Source organism: Procambarus clarkii, chromosome 65 (genome assembly GCF_040958095.1).
Source record: "Procambarus clarkii isolate CNS0578487 chromosome 65, FALCON_Pclarkii_2.0, whole genome shotgun sequence".
Classification (NCBI taxonomy): domain Eukaryota; kingdom Metazoa; phylum Arthropoda; class Malacostraca; order Decapoda; family Cambaridae; genus Procambarus; species Procambarus clarkii.
Genome location: NC_091214.1, coordinates 21,018,304 through 21,033,476, shown reverse-complemented (window position 1 = coordinate 21,033,476; position 15,173 = coordinate 21,018,304). Strand labels below are relative to the sequence as shown.

At 37.4% G+C, this 15,173-nt stretch overlaps 1 protein-coding gene across 1 annotated transcript in view; it reads right to left on the bottom strand.

Moving 5' to 3' along the window:
* Window positions 1-372: 372 nt before the first annotated feature.
* Window positions 373-15,173, bottom strand: part of LOC123771071 (tubulin glycylase 3E) — a 34,935-nt gene continuing 20,134 nt past the window's right edge. Inside the window, 9 exon segments of the mRNA XM_045763375.2 lie at window positions 373-5,317; window positions 6,032-6,144; window positions 7,158-7,255; window positions 7,413-7,568; window positions 7,873-8,040; window positions 10,272-10,362; window positions 11,416-11,629; window positions 13,376-13,567; window positions 14,258-14,473. Of these exon segments, the coding sequence (XP_045619331.2) occupies window positions 4,820-5,317; window positions 6,032-6,144; window positions 7,158-7,255; window positions 7,413-7,568; window positions 7,873-8,040; window positions 10,272-10,362; window positions 11,416-11,629; window positions 13,376-13,567; window positions 14,258-14,473 (1,746 nt within the window). The 3' untranslated portion in view covers window positions 373-4,819.

Below are 15,173 nucleotides of genomic sequence, written 5' to 3'. Positions count from 1 at the left end.
CTTTATTCACTCTGCTTACATTGTAGCCTAAACACTCCCTGTGGGTAATTTGTTGGACCCTTGAAGAGTCCTCAGGGGCTGGTCTCCTGCATGTACATCACCAGCTTCTTCAGATTTCTACATGATAAACAAACATTTAACCAGTGTGTGAAACTGGTACTCAATATGAGTAGCTGCCTCTCACTTTACTTTATTTACTTTAGTAAATACTTTATTTACTATTTTCTGCTTCAACCATACACCCATTTCTTGTTGATTATCAAAGACAATTGGGTAAGCTCGGATAAATTCTGGTAAATTAAACAGTTTAATTCCAATAATATATATTGTACAATGATTTTCTGTCCAATTAGGATTTCAGAAACAACGTGCCTTATTCAGCTGGAATCTTTATTATTCAAACAATTTTATAAAAGAATTTAGTAGTCAATACAAAATTTCCATTGCCAAAGGGTTGGTACATGAAATAATATATTCACTAGTCTCACTGATAGCAACAACACAAGAAATCACAAAGGAAATGTGTAACCTAGTGTAACAGTTGTCTGTGCTATTGTTACTTCCCACAAAGCTCACTTAACATGACTGGATAATGTCGTACGGAGCTCCACCTGGTTGTATTCCCGTAACTCAACACACTAAGTAGTGCTGGCTGCTTTTCACCGTTATGTTTTTTACCAATTTCTAAAATGTGGCATTAATGTCATAGTATGAATTTTTTTATTTTAATTTTATAATGTTATATGCATCAGAAAAAAACATTTTGTTTTAATTTTGCATAAATACTGAATTAAAAACTTTGGTAAGTGAAAAGCTGTGAAGTGAGCCATACAACATCCTAGTCAGTCAGAACATTGTATTGAAACCAGTTTACCTAAAAGACAAGTGACTTAGATGAACTGTAAAATTATCACAGAAGCACTAGTACATTTTTACTTCAATACTGAGAATGAAATAACTTGCATGGCTTAGCCTGGCTTGAGGAAGTGAGAGGCATCGTGAACTATGCTGGCTTCAGGAACAGGAAGGCAGACAGCTTTTATTTAAAATGATGCCAAGGCTAACAAAATGATTCGATGAGACAGTTCTAATACAAAGCTTTTGATATAATATCCGATAATTGCTGTTTGACACCTGATTGGCAGTACTAGGTGTGTGACCTAGGAACAATATTGTGAAATGTATTCATCAAAAGGCAGAGTAATAACTGAGCCCAAATCCATCACCATTCTTATACTAGCATTCAGTCTAGGGCATGGGGTAAGTTGGACGTGCGATGAAGCTACAAAAACACATGCTAGCACCCCCTCCCCTCTGCTTTCAAAAGGGAACTGTGATCCCCAGGAACAATAACTTTGTGCTAACATGTGACATCTACCTAGGCAGTAGGTGTGTGTGTACAAGACAGGCACACTGTACTTGGCGACCTTATCCTTGAAACAAGGAATACCAAATACATCTGCTGATCCGTTATTTCTTTTCCCTGTTAATAACACTGTGACTGTGTATTAAAAATATAGACAAAGTGACTGTAAGGAAACAATATATTTAAACTGATGTAATGCTGGTGGCATGAAACAATAAAGTAGAAACTTTAAAAGAAGTTACCATATTTGGCTAATAGATATTTGCAGTTTCAGATCACATTTGGCTGGCATGTAGGATCAGCTGGCATCATGCTGTACCCAGACAAAGAGTGATATTAAACCATAACTACAAAATCAATAGTTTTGCGACTTCAGGAAAGCCACCACCCTGTAAATGCCCATATAAAAGATTGAAATTAAGTAAATGCACTGAATTCACAAAGATGTTCTGTTGCATATTGAGTCACTGAGGTTAGATGCTGTTGTGTAAGACATATTTACAGAACTCTGTGCCTGCAGAATGAAGTAAAATTATATATTTTTTGGAATAGTCAGGGAATTAAGAGATCTAAACTTGTTAAACTGACATAAATTAATAAAATACAATGCACTAATTTGAGAGAATTATACTGATTAAGCTTGGGATTTTTATATATTATAATTTAAAATTTACTAATATTAATATGGCTACTGGGTAGTACTGGACTGTATATACATTTTATTGATTCTGCCGAGAAGGAAGATTCAAAGCAGATACAGTACTGTATACAGTATAGGAATATTTTTCTGAATACTGAGTATTCAAATATTAATAATTTGTGGGTGTAGAGTTATACCATAAATTATTTGGTGAACAGCAGGTCAGAAAGGTACTACAGTGTAGAAGACCATTTAGGGATGCATGTGTGAATTAGTATTTAAAAGGCATAAATGCAAATTAGAGATACAGAACTGAAATGTACTATACTTGTAATTCCCACACCTGGGAGAGAAGGTACTGCAATGATGGCAACATAACAGATTTTGATGAAAATGGCATGGAATAAAATATTAAATGTTGTAAACGTTTCAAATACAGAACAAGAAAGTTAAAAGTGTACAGCAGCAAAGCTTAAGGATGCCACTGCAGAACGTATGCACTCAAGATTCTGTGCAATGTATATAAACAGAAACAAAACGTAAGGAAGTGCTGAGTGCACAAAAAAAATAAAAGAGTACAGGAAAATGAAGAAAAAGATACATAAAGGATTGGTACAGTGGATCACATCAAGTCTTGATGTGTAAATAAATCTGGTAAAATATTTCCCACAACATACCGAACATGAGTGGTCTAAACAGTAGCAGAGCCATTCTGAAACAAATATCATTGCAGGATGGCACTTTAATAAGACCAATTGTCACTGTAAATGTTCATGCCTGACCGAAGTGAGTTAAGAACAGTACAGAGATAGTAGTGATCATCCGAAATACAGTGAATACTCACGGATATAAGAGAGAAGAGAAACTTGCTACTTTTAATGCTCTATAAAAAAGAAAGAGATGCAGAATTTTAAACATACTTTTGATTAAGTATGATAATAATTATGATAATAATAACAATAATAATTATTATGATTATTATGAGACCGAGTGTGGGATTGTTTGATGTGCACATGTAAAAATAATACAGAAACAATTTATGACATGCTGTATTTAATTTATTGAATTTTATACAAATTAGTGCATGATTACTCTATGGATTACACTGATGGAATCCACAGAGTAATGTATGGATTCCTTCTATGAGGTGAATATTGTTAATAAGGGTAAAAAAAAAACTTAATTTTTAGTTAAAGGCAAAACCCAGGAGTGGATGCCTTCAGCTACTGGAAAAGAAAGTGATTATAAAACACGGTTAAAAGTAAAATTCAATAGCAAAGACTATAGCAAGAAAGTGCTAGTGCACTAACCCAAGACTGTATGCAATCCTTGCATTGTTACACTGTGGTTTGGTATGAATATAACCTAACAAATTAATTTAACCATCACAGATCTATCTCTTTATTTAGCATTATCACGAGTTAGTGTCAGTGTGGGTGTGTGTGTAGTGGACGTGTGTCTGAATTGTTGTGCAACTACAACAATTGTTGTTACACTGTGGTTTGGCATGAATATAACATAACAAATTAATTTAACCATCACAGATCTGTCTCTTTTTTTTTAGCATTATCAGGAGTAAGTGTCAGTGTGGGTGTGTGTGTAGTGGACATGTGTCTGAATTGTTGTGCAACTACAACAATTGTTGTTACACTGTGGTTTGGCATGAATATAACGTAACAAATTAATTTAACCATCACAGATCTATCTCTTTTTTTTTAGCATTATCACGAGTAAGTGTCAGTGTTGGTGTGTGTGTAGTGGACGTGTGTCTGAATTGTTGTGCAACTATATTCACCCTGTGTACTGTAGCCTACATCATGTTATAAGTGCCTGCAAGTAATCTTGAGTAGCTGTAAGAAATGCTTTAATTCTCCTTCAGTTTTCTTCTATTAATTTTAGTTACATGTTTTATTTTTGTCTTCAATAGTATCTTTATAGTTTTCTTTTACACTTTGATCACATGTTTATACCCATTTTATTTTTAAAGTTAATGCAGTATACTGAATTACACTGAATTAATAAGAAATTAATCCTCTTGATATGTCTTTATCACTGTGAATGTCAAGGCCATAGTGAGATCTAACCAACTGGATATTAATGCCTTCAGAAGTAATATATTTGTTTTCAGAAACTTTGGTATGGGTATTGAAATATCAGTGCAATGAAAACATGAAATTACTGCTCAGTTTCTCTTCTTATAATGAGACACGAGATCATATCACTGAAAATTTTTATTCAGTCGTTTCCTAATAAGCAGATTAGTTTCAGTGCCCTACAAGTCTTCTCACATGGCATTTTTTTATATTTTGTTTTAATACTTAGAATGTAGATTTTTATAAATTTCAAGATACTGTACAGCAGTACCTATTTATCTTTTGCAGTACTAACTATCTGAACTCCAATTTTCATGGTCATTAATGATAATTGTCTAGTGTTTTTCACTCTGGTCACACTGTCCAATTATTACTGATCATCACCAATTTTCAAATAATTATATATCCATCACTATCAAAAATACCTTACCCGGATGCATTTTATAGCAAAATTATTAATTCCTCTATTCCCAGCACACTTGACTTGGTCACAAGCTATATAATACAGTAAACATACTTTACCTGACTGCATTCTCTAGCAAAATTACAGATCAATCTTTGCCCAAGATAATTCCCAGCTTCACATTTCCTAGCAAAATTATTCATCTCCCCCCACTCAACAATGCCACTCCTAGCCATATTAGCAAGCAGCACATGTCAACTCCATATTAGCTAAAATATCCCCCAGGTTAAAACTACCTAAAATGTTGGTGTGAGGGGTCACGAACCTCGGCAACCCAAATGTGTATTCACCACACTGCTCTTTCCCGTCGTGTGAGTATGTGAACTTACTAAAGTATTCTTGCCTTCTATACTTTCGTTGGTCTTATATCTCCTAGAATCTTCTCTAGAATTATTTATATCCCTAATAACTTGTTTAGCTATACTCCCTTCACTACAGATTTCCACATGACTGTTTGCACTTTGATTAATTTTTTCCCATTCATTGTCAACTTTTTCTGATGCCTCAGTGAATGATGATATAGGTAAAGAGGCAATGCTGCCAATGGCATATTTACGACAGTCAAGGATGGAGCAGTGCCTGGTCAGTGTCCCACTAGAGTCCCTGGACACATCCTTCGGGGTATAATGAACACTCTCCTCCAGAGACAGCGTGATGAGTGGCAGTGGCTTAACGACCCGCACAGCTGGACGAGCTTTCTTAGTTTTCTTCTTCTCGGCTTTAATTGGTCCCTTCTTGATCTGTCGTCCCACCACCTGCCAGTGAGGAAAAGTTGTGTTCGATGATGGTATCTATTTTTTTTTTTTTTTTGACAATTTGATAGATGAACACTGTATCTAGTTTATTTACTCTATACACACATTGCAAACACATGTATGCATGCTGGAGCCACAATAGCCCAGCTGTTGAAGGGTTCTCCATGACAGAGGCAATAAACTAAAAAAAAGTCCATATATATAGGTTTGCAACAAGACTGATCCTAAAACTGAAAAGTTGGAATAGGAGGAAAGGCTGAGTGAACTTAACATCACAACACAGGAGAAAAAATAGTTACATGATCACAAAATATAATATTCTTAGAAATAGTAACAAGGTAAACAAAGCTGAGATGTTCTGATAAAGAAATGGAAGAACAAGAGGATATGAAGAGAAGCTAGAGACAAGTCTGTCAGTGAAGTAATCGTTCATTTCTTTAGAGTATGAGTACAGTAGTAAATAATTTGAAATTATTAAAAGAAAAAGATAGTTTTGATTAACTCCATTCAAAGTTATAAAATTTGGTTAGATAACAAAAAAAAGGAAGGTTAGCTCAAGTCAATGCTTTAAGTGACTTGATAAAATAAAAGGCAGGATCTTGGAGTTGATGCTCAACCCTGTATACACAGCATAATATTTACACATATCCACATGAATACAGTGCTTTCCTAATGTTACTGGAGGAAATGACATATACATGTTGAAAAGCTTACCTGGAGGTTGACACCCAGATACGGGGGGTTGGGGACTGAACGCTCACTGTCACGATATGCCAACTCAAACAGCCCTGTGTCTGCTGTCTTGTTGTGCTTATAGTCAACCACCACTGTAAAATATCTGTAGCCATCATAACTGCATTGGTAAAATACAATTTAGGGTGCAAAAGGGTGTCTTAAATGGAAAAGAATATTCATAATTAAAAATTCATAAAGAGGGTCATTCGTCAACCTGAGGTTCCACTGTATTAAACTAAATGGTCTTTAATATTAAAGACTGGTTGCTCCCAATCTCACATGGTTACTCCCTAAAGAAAGTATTATAGCAGAAGCTAAAAGTGAGTAAAACTTGCTTGTGCTGCAAAACACTGCCTGGCAGTCTTAGTCATGCAAAGTACAGTAGTGCTTGAAAACCTTATAAATATATATTAATGAACCTGTCAGAGATCATTTTGAGCTAGACTGGGTATTCTACAATGTCTTCCTCACATTAGTATGACCCAGCAGGGATGTTTGAAAGATCCCTGCTGCACTGGTATAGACTGCTCACTTACCCTGACTGAGCATAACCCTAGCCAGGAGGACCATGGCAAGTGGAGCAACGAAATGGGATTGCTCAGAAACTTTCCCCTGTAATGTATTACTGTACTTGTGTAAATATATTATGTTGTTATTAGCTTTGTTATATGTGGTGGCAAAGGTGCTTAGGTGGTGGCGATGGTGCTCAGGTGATGGCAAAGGTGCTTAGGTAGTGGCAATGGTGCTCATGTGGTAAAGACTGTACTCATGTTGTGATGTTACTTTATGTGTTGAGAGTGATGGTGCATCAATCCCAAGCAATAATACTTTGGTAAAAACAAGCCACAAGAGTGCCTGTGCAATCTAAATGTGTCTTTAGTAATGTAAATCATGCCTCTGATCCTGTAAATAATCTTATTTCATGATACAGCTTTTATCTCAGAACAAATATATGGGTGTTAAATTCATATTATCTACTTGTTTACAATTAATTATTTTCAGAGAAAAAAAAATTAGTCTACAACTTTGTCTGTGGTTAGGCCAACATGTTTTGATCAAACTTTCTTTTTGCTGCATGACTCGGCTGCATGCAAGAAAATGGTACCTTTGATGACATCATGGAGGCACTGGGCACACATGCGGCGCGTGACACTGGTGGTGGCAGCCATACATGGTGACGAGTTGATCTCTATTAACCAAGGCCTGTCGGTACACATAACATGCATATTTAAATACTCCCTCCTGTACTTCACAGCGCTCATACAAAAAAAAAAAGGCCATTATCTTGTGAAGAATTATATGCATGAACAGTGCATTCCAAACGAAGGTGTTAAACATCAAACATGAGGATTAAAGTTACCTGAGGTCTTCAGTTAGCATGAAATCTGCACCAAACAGCTCAAAACCATGTTTGAAGGAATCCATCTCAACCTGTGCAGCAAGCATAGCAGCTACCAGAGCATCACGCATCCCAGGGTAGATCACCTCTTCCCACATTCCCTCCTTCTTAAGCCCCCTGTCGGACACACACCTTGTCAACATATGGTTCTACACATACTACTGACTTCCTCAATACTAATACAAATAAGAACTGGAAGAAACATTAAGTTAGAGACTGTATATACAATGTATTTGCAAGTAGTATTTATTTGCAAGTAAAATAAACAAAAAAAAGAAAATTATAAGGTTCAAACCTATTTTTTGTCAAGTAGAGTAATTACCAAAGCTTACTGTTTAGTTAAAAATGGTGTGCCAGTGCCAACCACATAAGTGGCTGCTTAAAGCAATAAAGACTAGTAACAAGGAAAGATATGACCCACCTGAGGTACTCCTTAAACTGTTGACAGTCCCACATGTTTTCGTCAGGAAGCTCGCCACTCCTCTCCCCATTGAGGTATTTACACTGGATAGCATTGTTGCTAAGGTGGATGGCCTCGTTGTTGTTGGTGAGGTCGTATTGCTGCGAGCAGAACCTCAAGTAGCACTCCCTGCCAACACGTCCACACTTCCATCAACTAACAACTTCTTCATGTATACCAAGAGTTATGATGCCTGGAGTCTATCAGGTCTCTATATGTTCAAATACAAGACGATTGTCAGATATTCTTTGATAGTGCTAATGTTCAGTTTAAGAATTATGTCTTTTATATATACTTAAGAGTTTTATAATAATAATAATAATAATAATAATAATAATAATAATAATAATAATAATAATAATAATAATAATAATAATAATATTTTATTCATAAAATATGCATATACTGTATAAGAACATAATAATGGTATATTTGAAGGTACAGGGGGTTGCATATTAAAGTAAGCCACTAATATGAGAGGGATTTTGGGCCACACTTAGAATAGGTCAGATTAAAATTTGTTTAAACATAATGGAGTAAACTTTATACTAAATGAGAAGTAAGCTATCATATGTGAGATGTTCAAGAAGTTTAGTAATAATAAATAATTTAAAGGTGATACTTAATGACGATGTGCATAGACTACTACAGTATAGATCTATAGTTTTAGCTACAGTTCAGATATAGTATTTAACATTGGTAATATCAACAAGAACATACAGATGAACTTTTGGTAAAGTGTCCCGGTAGTACAGTCGGGTTCGTTCTCGAAGCACAATTGAGAATTCCAGGTTCAAAACCCAGGCGGGACATAAATAATTGGGCACATTTTCTTTCACCTAATGCCTCTGTTCACCTAGCAGTGAGTAGGTACTCAGGAGTTAACATAAAATCAGGGATAACATAAAATAAAGCAGGAAAAAATAATAAAGATTTAATGGAGTAAAACTTAATAATTAACAGGAAAAATCAATGACTCAATTGGAGCAAAGTTGGGATTAGAGTCAGAAACCTGGGAACTGCCAGTCCCGCACCTTACCCCTGGGCCACGACATGGTAGTTACACAACCTGGGAGTCCACTCAATCCACACGAAGTCCGAAGGCCCTTAGCTGAAGCCAGTCCCAGTTTTGACATGCAATATAACCCCCTCCCATGCACTTTGTATGGGTAATGGGGCTCTCCATCTCCATTTTCAAATACACAAGGAACCTGTACTAATATACCAACACGAAAATTAATTGGAACAATATGGAACTGGCAATCTGGGACCTTAACAATGTTGTGATTCAGGAATGAGGTGCATGGCTGGGGGTACCCAGATACCCAGATCATTGCTTCGAATCCCCACATTGCTACAATTGATTTTCTCATTGATATATCACATTAGTTCCTTGGATAATAAACAGGATGTAAGCTAACACATATGACTTGAATAGGTAATTTAGCCAATGATATCCATGGCATTTTTAAAAGTGCTAAAATGTCGAGTAAACGTAGAGACGGGCCACATAAATGGCCCATGATTTGTGTGGCATAGTATTGGAATACTGTATTGAAAATAGACTTAGGTTATGTGAATAAGCCCCTTTTGTACGTAAAAAGTGTATGGGTGATTATCAGTTATGTAGCTTGATAATATATATTAACACAGTACAATATAATAAGAATAATCTATACAAATTTCTAGGTCTTTCACAATCTCAGCAATAAGTTAGGCTCCCACACATCTTATGTTCTGTTTTTAGGTTTTACAAACTTTTTTGGAATATATTTATGATGAATAAATAAATTCAGCATTGTATGCTGAATTTGTGGCTGGAAAGTAGAGGGAGCATTAAATATTATTCTTTACATTGGTGTTTTGTCTAGTAAATACATTTATTTATGTATATACATATATATATAGTTATATATTATATATATAAGGAAATGTATATGTTTATTTCTCAGAATGTTCGGTAATACGTTTATTGCTTGTGATGTGTGTGTATGTATGTATTAACACAATGTACTGAACGGGGTGAGAATAGCTTGAGCTACCTCATCCCTTTGTGTGCATTTTACCTCAATAAACTTATTTAAATTTAAATTTCAATTTATATATATATACAAGAGTTCTTACATTCTTGTACTGCGGTGGGAAAAAATTGGCACTTTGGACGTGTCTGCAACCTAACCTCATTTTTCCCAATACTGTACTGTACTGTATACTGGTTTTAACTTATTACCATTTTTTTGCAGGAATATAATTTTGTGCAAATTGAGGGCTGGCAATACTGTATATAAATTTATGCTTAAAATTTTTTATATCTACCACTTATCCCTAATGGTGATTTTGATATCAATCAAAAGCCTTACTTGTATACCCAGACATGAAGTGGATTCCAATCGGTGATCATAAACCACTGGCGGATGTCAAATTTGGTGTTGTGGATGAGAAGTGGGCGCTCTGCCAGGAATCAATCATGTCAGTAGCATGTAGGGCTATACAGTTCATTATTTACATTTCAATAGTACACAAAATATATAATGGTAAGTCAGTGTGTTTTATGCAAATTTAGAAAATTGTTAGAATAGCCTGAAAGTGTTGTACAGTATATGAAAGAATGTTAGAGAAATAATTTATAAATCACAAAAGCACTGATCCAAGTACACTATGTGGAAAATACACATTTGAAAAATTTGAAAATGCTGAAAATGTTTTTGGTTTAATTTACCTTAATCAGAGCAAGACAGAGAGTTAGCTATATCTTTCCTCATATAGCTCACTCAATATTTTACTCTGATAAAGGCGAATTGAGCCAAAAACGCATTCAGCGTTCTCTAATTTTTCAAATATGTTTTTTCAGTGTAATATGTATATATGCTGAAAATGTATATGTATTTTCAGCATATATATGTATATAATATATGTATATACATTTTTTATGTATATATACATATACATACTGTATTAGAAAATATACTGTACACTATTTGCATTCATAACTTTAATGTTACCAGATAATTTAATAATATTCCAAGTAAAATTCTTTGTACACATTACAATAGTACCTCATCTAGAGAAATATTGTAATATTATATGCAAATACAATTTTTTTCTTTTTTTAAATCAATTTCATGTATATTATATAGCAGTTCTCATTATTGCATGTGTAACAATTATTACTAACATTAATAGCACTCACTTATTATTTACAATGATCTTGAAATGTTGTGAACCTGCACAAGTTCTGATGAAATTTAATAATAATAATAATGATGATGATAATGATACAATAATTTATGAGTTAGTGAGTGAAAGATCAGTTACCATGTGTTATTATGCCCGAAACGCTTTGCGTAATAGTGGCTTTAGGCATTGTATGTACTAGCTATACCTATAAGTTAAACAATCCTTGTAAATATTTATTGTATGTATGTACCTTACCTAAATAAAATTGTATTGTATTGTATTGTATTATGGAACCAATGTGAACATTAGGAGGAGGGAGACCCTTACCCATGTACTTTTGCACGACGTACTTGGTCTCGTATATGAGCGGGGATTGTACAAGAGCCAAGATCTCCTCCAGGTGGTTCATCATAAAAATTCCCCGGCCTCTCGACTGTGCCCCAGGTTTCACGATCCACAGGTTCCTCAGTCCGTCCATAGAGAGCTGCGGCCAGTAGGGAACCACACGCTCCAGTGCTGATGCACATTCTGACACCAGTGCCTGCAGGAGGGAGGGGAAAACCATTATAGGAAGAATTGAAAAACAATGCCTAAAGGAGATATACTGGTATCAACACGAACACACTCCCACCACCACCCATACCCATGATGTGGGTTGTGGTGGGAAAGTGTTAGTCCATGGTTTACCTGAGTTTACCTGAGAGCCACTAACACTAGTGGCCTCGACGAAGACAGGAAGCCGGTGGCTTGTCGAAGGTTGCCTTGCCTTGATGATCATTTCCAGCTGTGCCTTAAAGGTTAACAGGTGTGGGAGGTGGTGGGACAGGGTTCACCCATGGCGTGGGGTGCTGGTGGGAGTGTTCATTCATGATATGATGTGATTGTGTGAGTGTTTACCCATGGTGTGTGGGGCAAGTGCTTACCCATGATGTGAGGTGGTAGAGGGCCAACCACTCTATGGAGGGTTTCCCTGCCAGTACCAGACCAACGGTCACAAATATGGCACCCCAGCCACGGGTCTTGGATCATTTTCCTTGAGGAAGAGCTAAAGTTAGAATAAATCTCCTGGTAATTGGTGGTAGAATGAGGGTTGTTATTACTGGCATCTTGACCTTGTAGGGGTAGGAACCCTCCACCTCTACTACAGGATATGGTGCCCTAGGAGAGGGTTGGCATCCTCGCTCCTCCACCCCTTCCTCCCAGGGTGTCATGTGTCCTGGGGAAGGTAAGTCCCCCTCACCCTTCCACCTCCCCTCTCCCCATAGGGATATGCAAACAGGACAAACAATATATCAAATCTACTTTGGCATATAATTGTGCAATTTACTCTTGTGCTACAAAATAGTATTCAATGATTATACACACACACATTATGAACAATTAATTATATATATATTTTGTATGTGTGTGTGTGGGAGGAATGGGAAGAGTTGGAAATTAGAGGTTATTAGGAACAAATTGACAAGAGCCGTGACGAGGGTTCGAACCTACGTCAGAGAGGATCCCAGACGCTGCCTTAATCGACTGAGCTACAACATTTTGTTCATTTGATGCATCACGCTATTGTGATTTCTGTGTGTAATAAGAGGTTATTCAGACTGCAGTACCTGACAGTACTGACAAGCAATAAGACAATAAAACTTGGTAACAATGTTGATGTCAAGAAAGGATTTATTAGGGGAAAGTGCCAAGCCATTGACTACTGTATATAGTACTTTGAAGGGATCAGGATAAAGATTTGGGTTGGGACGGGGAAAAGGAATGGTGCCCAACCACGTAGACAGTCGAGGACTGAACGCCAACATGCATGAAGCAAGACCGTCGCTCCACCATCCAGCCCAAGTGGTTGGGCACGTTGATGTCAAATGACCACAACACTTTGAGACGCTGCTTCAGAGTTCTCAAGTTCCAACAATTTCCCTTTTCCCGGAGAAGCTTTGTATATCTTCCCAGGAGCTCAGTAAAGTCGTCCCACTGGGCAGGAAATATGACCCTGTAAAATGTCTTAAGAAAAAAATAACGAGAGAATCACTAAAACAAAACATCCATTAATATAAATATTTTCTTTGTATAAATCTACACAGAACAACCTCCAAAACCACAAATGTGCTAGAGTTGGAGAAGCAAAGATTTCATAGAAAAAACTAAACACAATGGTGTCTGTGATGATATCTCGTGATGCGGGAAACTGATCAAATATCGAAATAGAAGGAATAGGCGAACAGCTTCCACATTTTCTCAGTGGTCAGCATTGCTTGTGACTAGAGTGCCATAGCAAGCACCTCACCTGTAACTGTGTCGAGGTGGCCACCTTGATCTTCTTGTCCATGTGAACGATCTTGTAGTGGGCGGTGAGGAGGGAGTCCCACTCGAGGTCCCGGAGGCTGGGCGGCGGCGGGGCGTCCAGATCGTCATGACAGCAAGACTGGATGTACTGCTCCACGTGGGCCAACGCCTGACGCACTCGCTTCATCGGCACCTGCAACCAGACACCCTTCGTCAGCTGCCGTTTGATCGTTATACCCGCTGTTAACCTTCGTCAGTAGTTCGTCTCACACATATATAAATATATAATTAGATAAATAAATAAATTGTCATCTCGTTAGCAGTTGTTTGGCATGTTAATCAATCTAGCTAGTTAGGTCTCGTGTGGGTGCTCTCTCTCATTGTGTTGTGAAGGTCACAGTTTGTGTTGTGAAGATCACCGTGTTGTGATCAAGGCTCCTACTGATTTTCTTACAACCAGTGTTGTGATCACAGCCAGTGTTGTGATCACAGCCAGTGTTGTGATCACAGCTAGTGTTGTGATCATGGCCAGTGGTGTCTTCAGTACCTCTCTAACATCCATAACCACTTTCCTACTGTTATGAATATCTTCCATTACCTCAGAGATGCAGTACAATATGCCTACTGAATTTTCCTTATATATCTATGCTTTCGTTCTGACTATAAAGTGCAACACAGCTCTTGTACTCATTCTATATAATATTAAATCTGAGAAATATAGAATTATTAATGACAATACTAAATTCTCCCTAACAGAAAAATGCAGCCACTACCACTGCCTTGAGACCCTTCACCCAGAGCCCTCACACGCCTCAGCTGATGCTAGGTAAGATAAACCTCTTTTGACAAGATCATGGAAAGGAGCTGGATCGCGGTGACAAACCTCGCCGTGAGGGTCGGAGATGGCCTGCGGGCCGTGGGTGTCATGGCGCTCCGTCACCCACTTGAGCACGTTGAGGCAGGCGGTGAGGCGGTAGTCGTGGATGAAGGCGGTGCGCTCGTCCTCGTGACCGATGCAGTAGCCGCGGGGCACGAAGGTGTCCACGCTGGCCGCCTCGCTGAACCAGTGCAGCTGCTGCAGCGTCTCGCACAGCCCGTACTGCGAGAAATAAAGACATCTATTACCATACAACATCTCCTGTGCCAGGTAAGTATAAGACGACCTCATCACAGCCCGTGCTGCGAGAAACCAAGACATCTATTACCATACAACATCTCCTGTGCCAGGTAAGTAAGATGACCTCGCCAGAGCCCGTACTGATTGGAACGTTTTGTGCAGAGTAGATGAATCTAAAACAACAACATTACCATACACACATACCACTCTGACTCTCTGCACCTATTTTCATTTTCAAATTACTTTTTACACCGAAAATATGCCAATTACTGAAAACGGCGATGGGTCATATTTTGCCCAAACCCCCCTGCAGTTTTCAAAATATCTGAAGTGTCGGAAATTTGACTCCTGAGCGTGATTTTTGAGCCGAATTCTGACTCTCTGCACCTATTTTCATTTTCAAATTACGACTTTTTACACCGAAAATATGCCAATTACTGAAAACGGCGATGGGTCATATTTTGCCCAAACCCCCCCTACAGTTTTCAGAAAGTCTAAAATGTCCGAAATTTGACTCCTGAGCGTGATTTTTGAGCCGAATTCTGACTCTCTGCACCTATTTTCATTTTCAAATTACGACTTTTTATACCGAAAATATGCCAATTACTGAAAACGGCGATGGGTCATATTTTGCCCAAACCCCCCTGCAGTTTTCAAAATATTTGAAATGTCGGAAATTTAC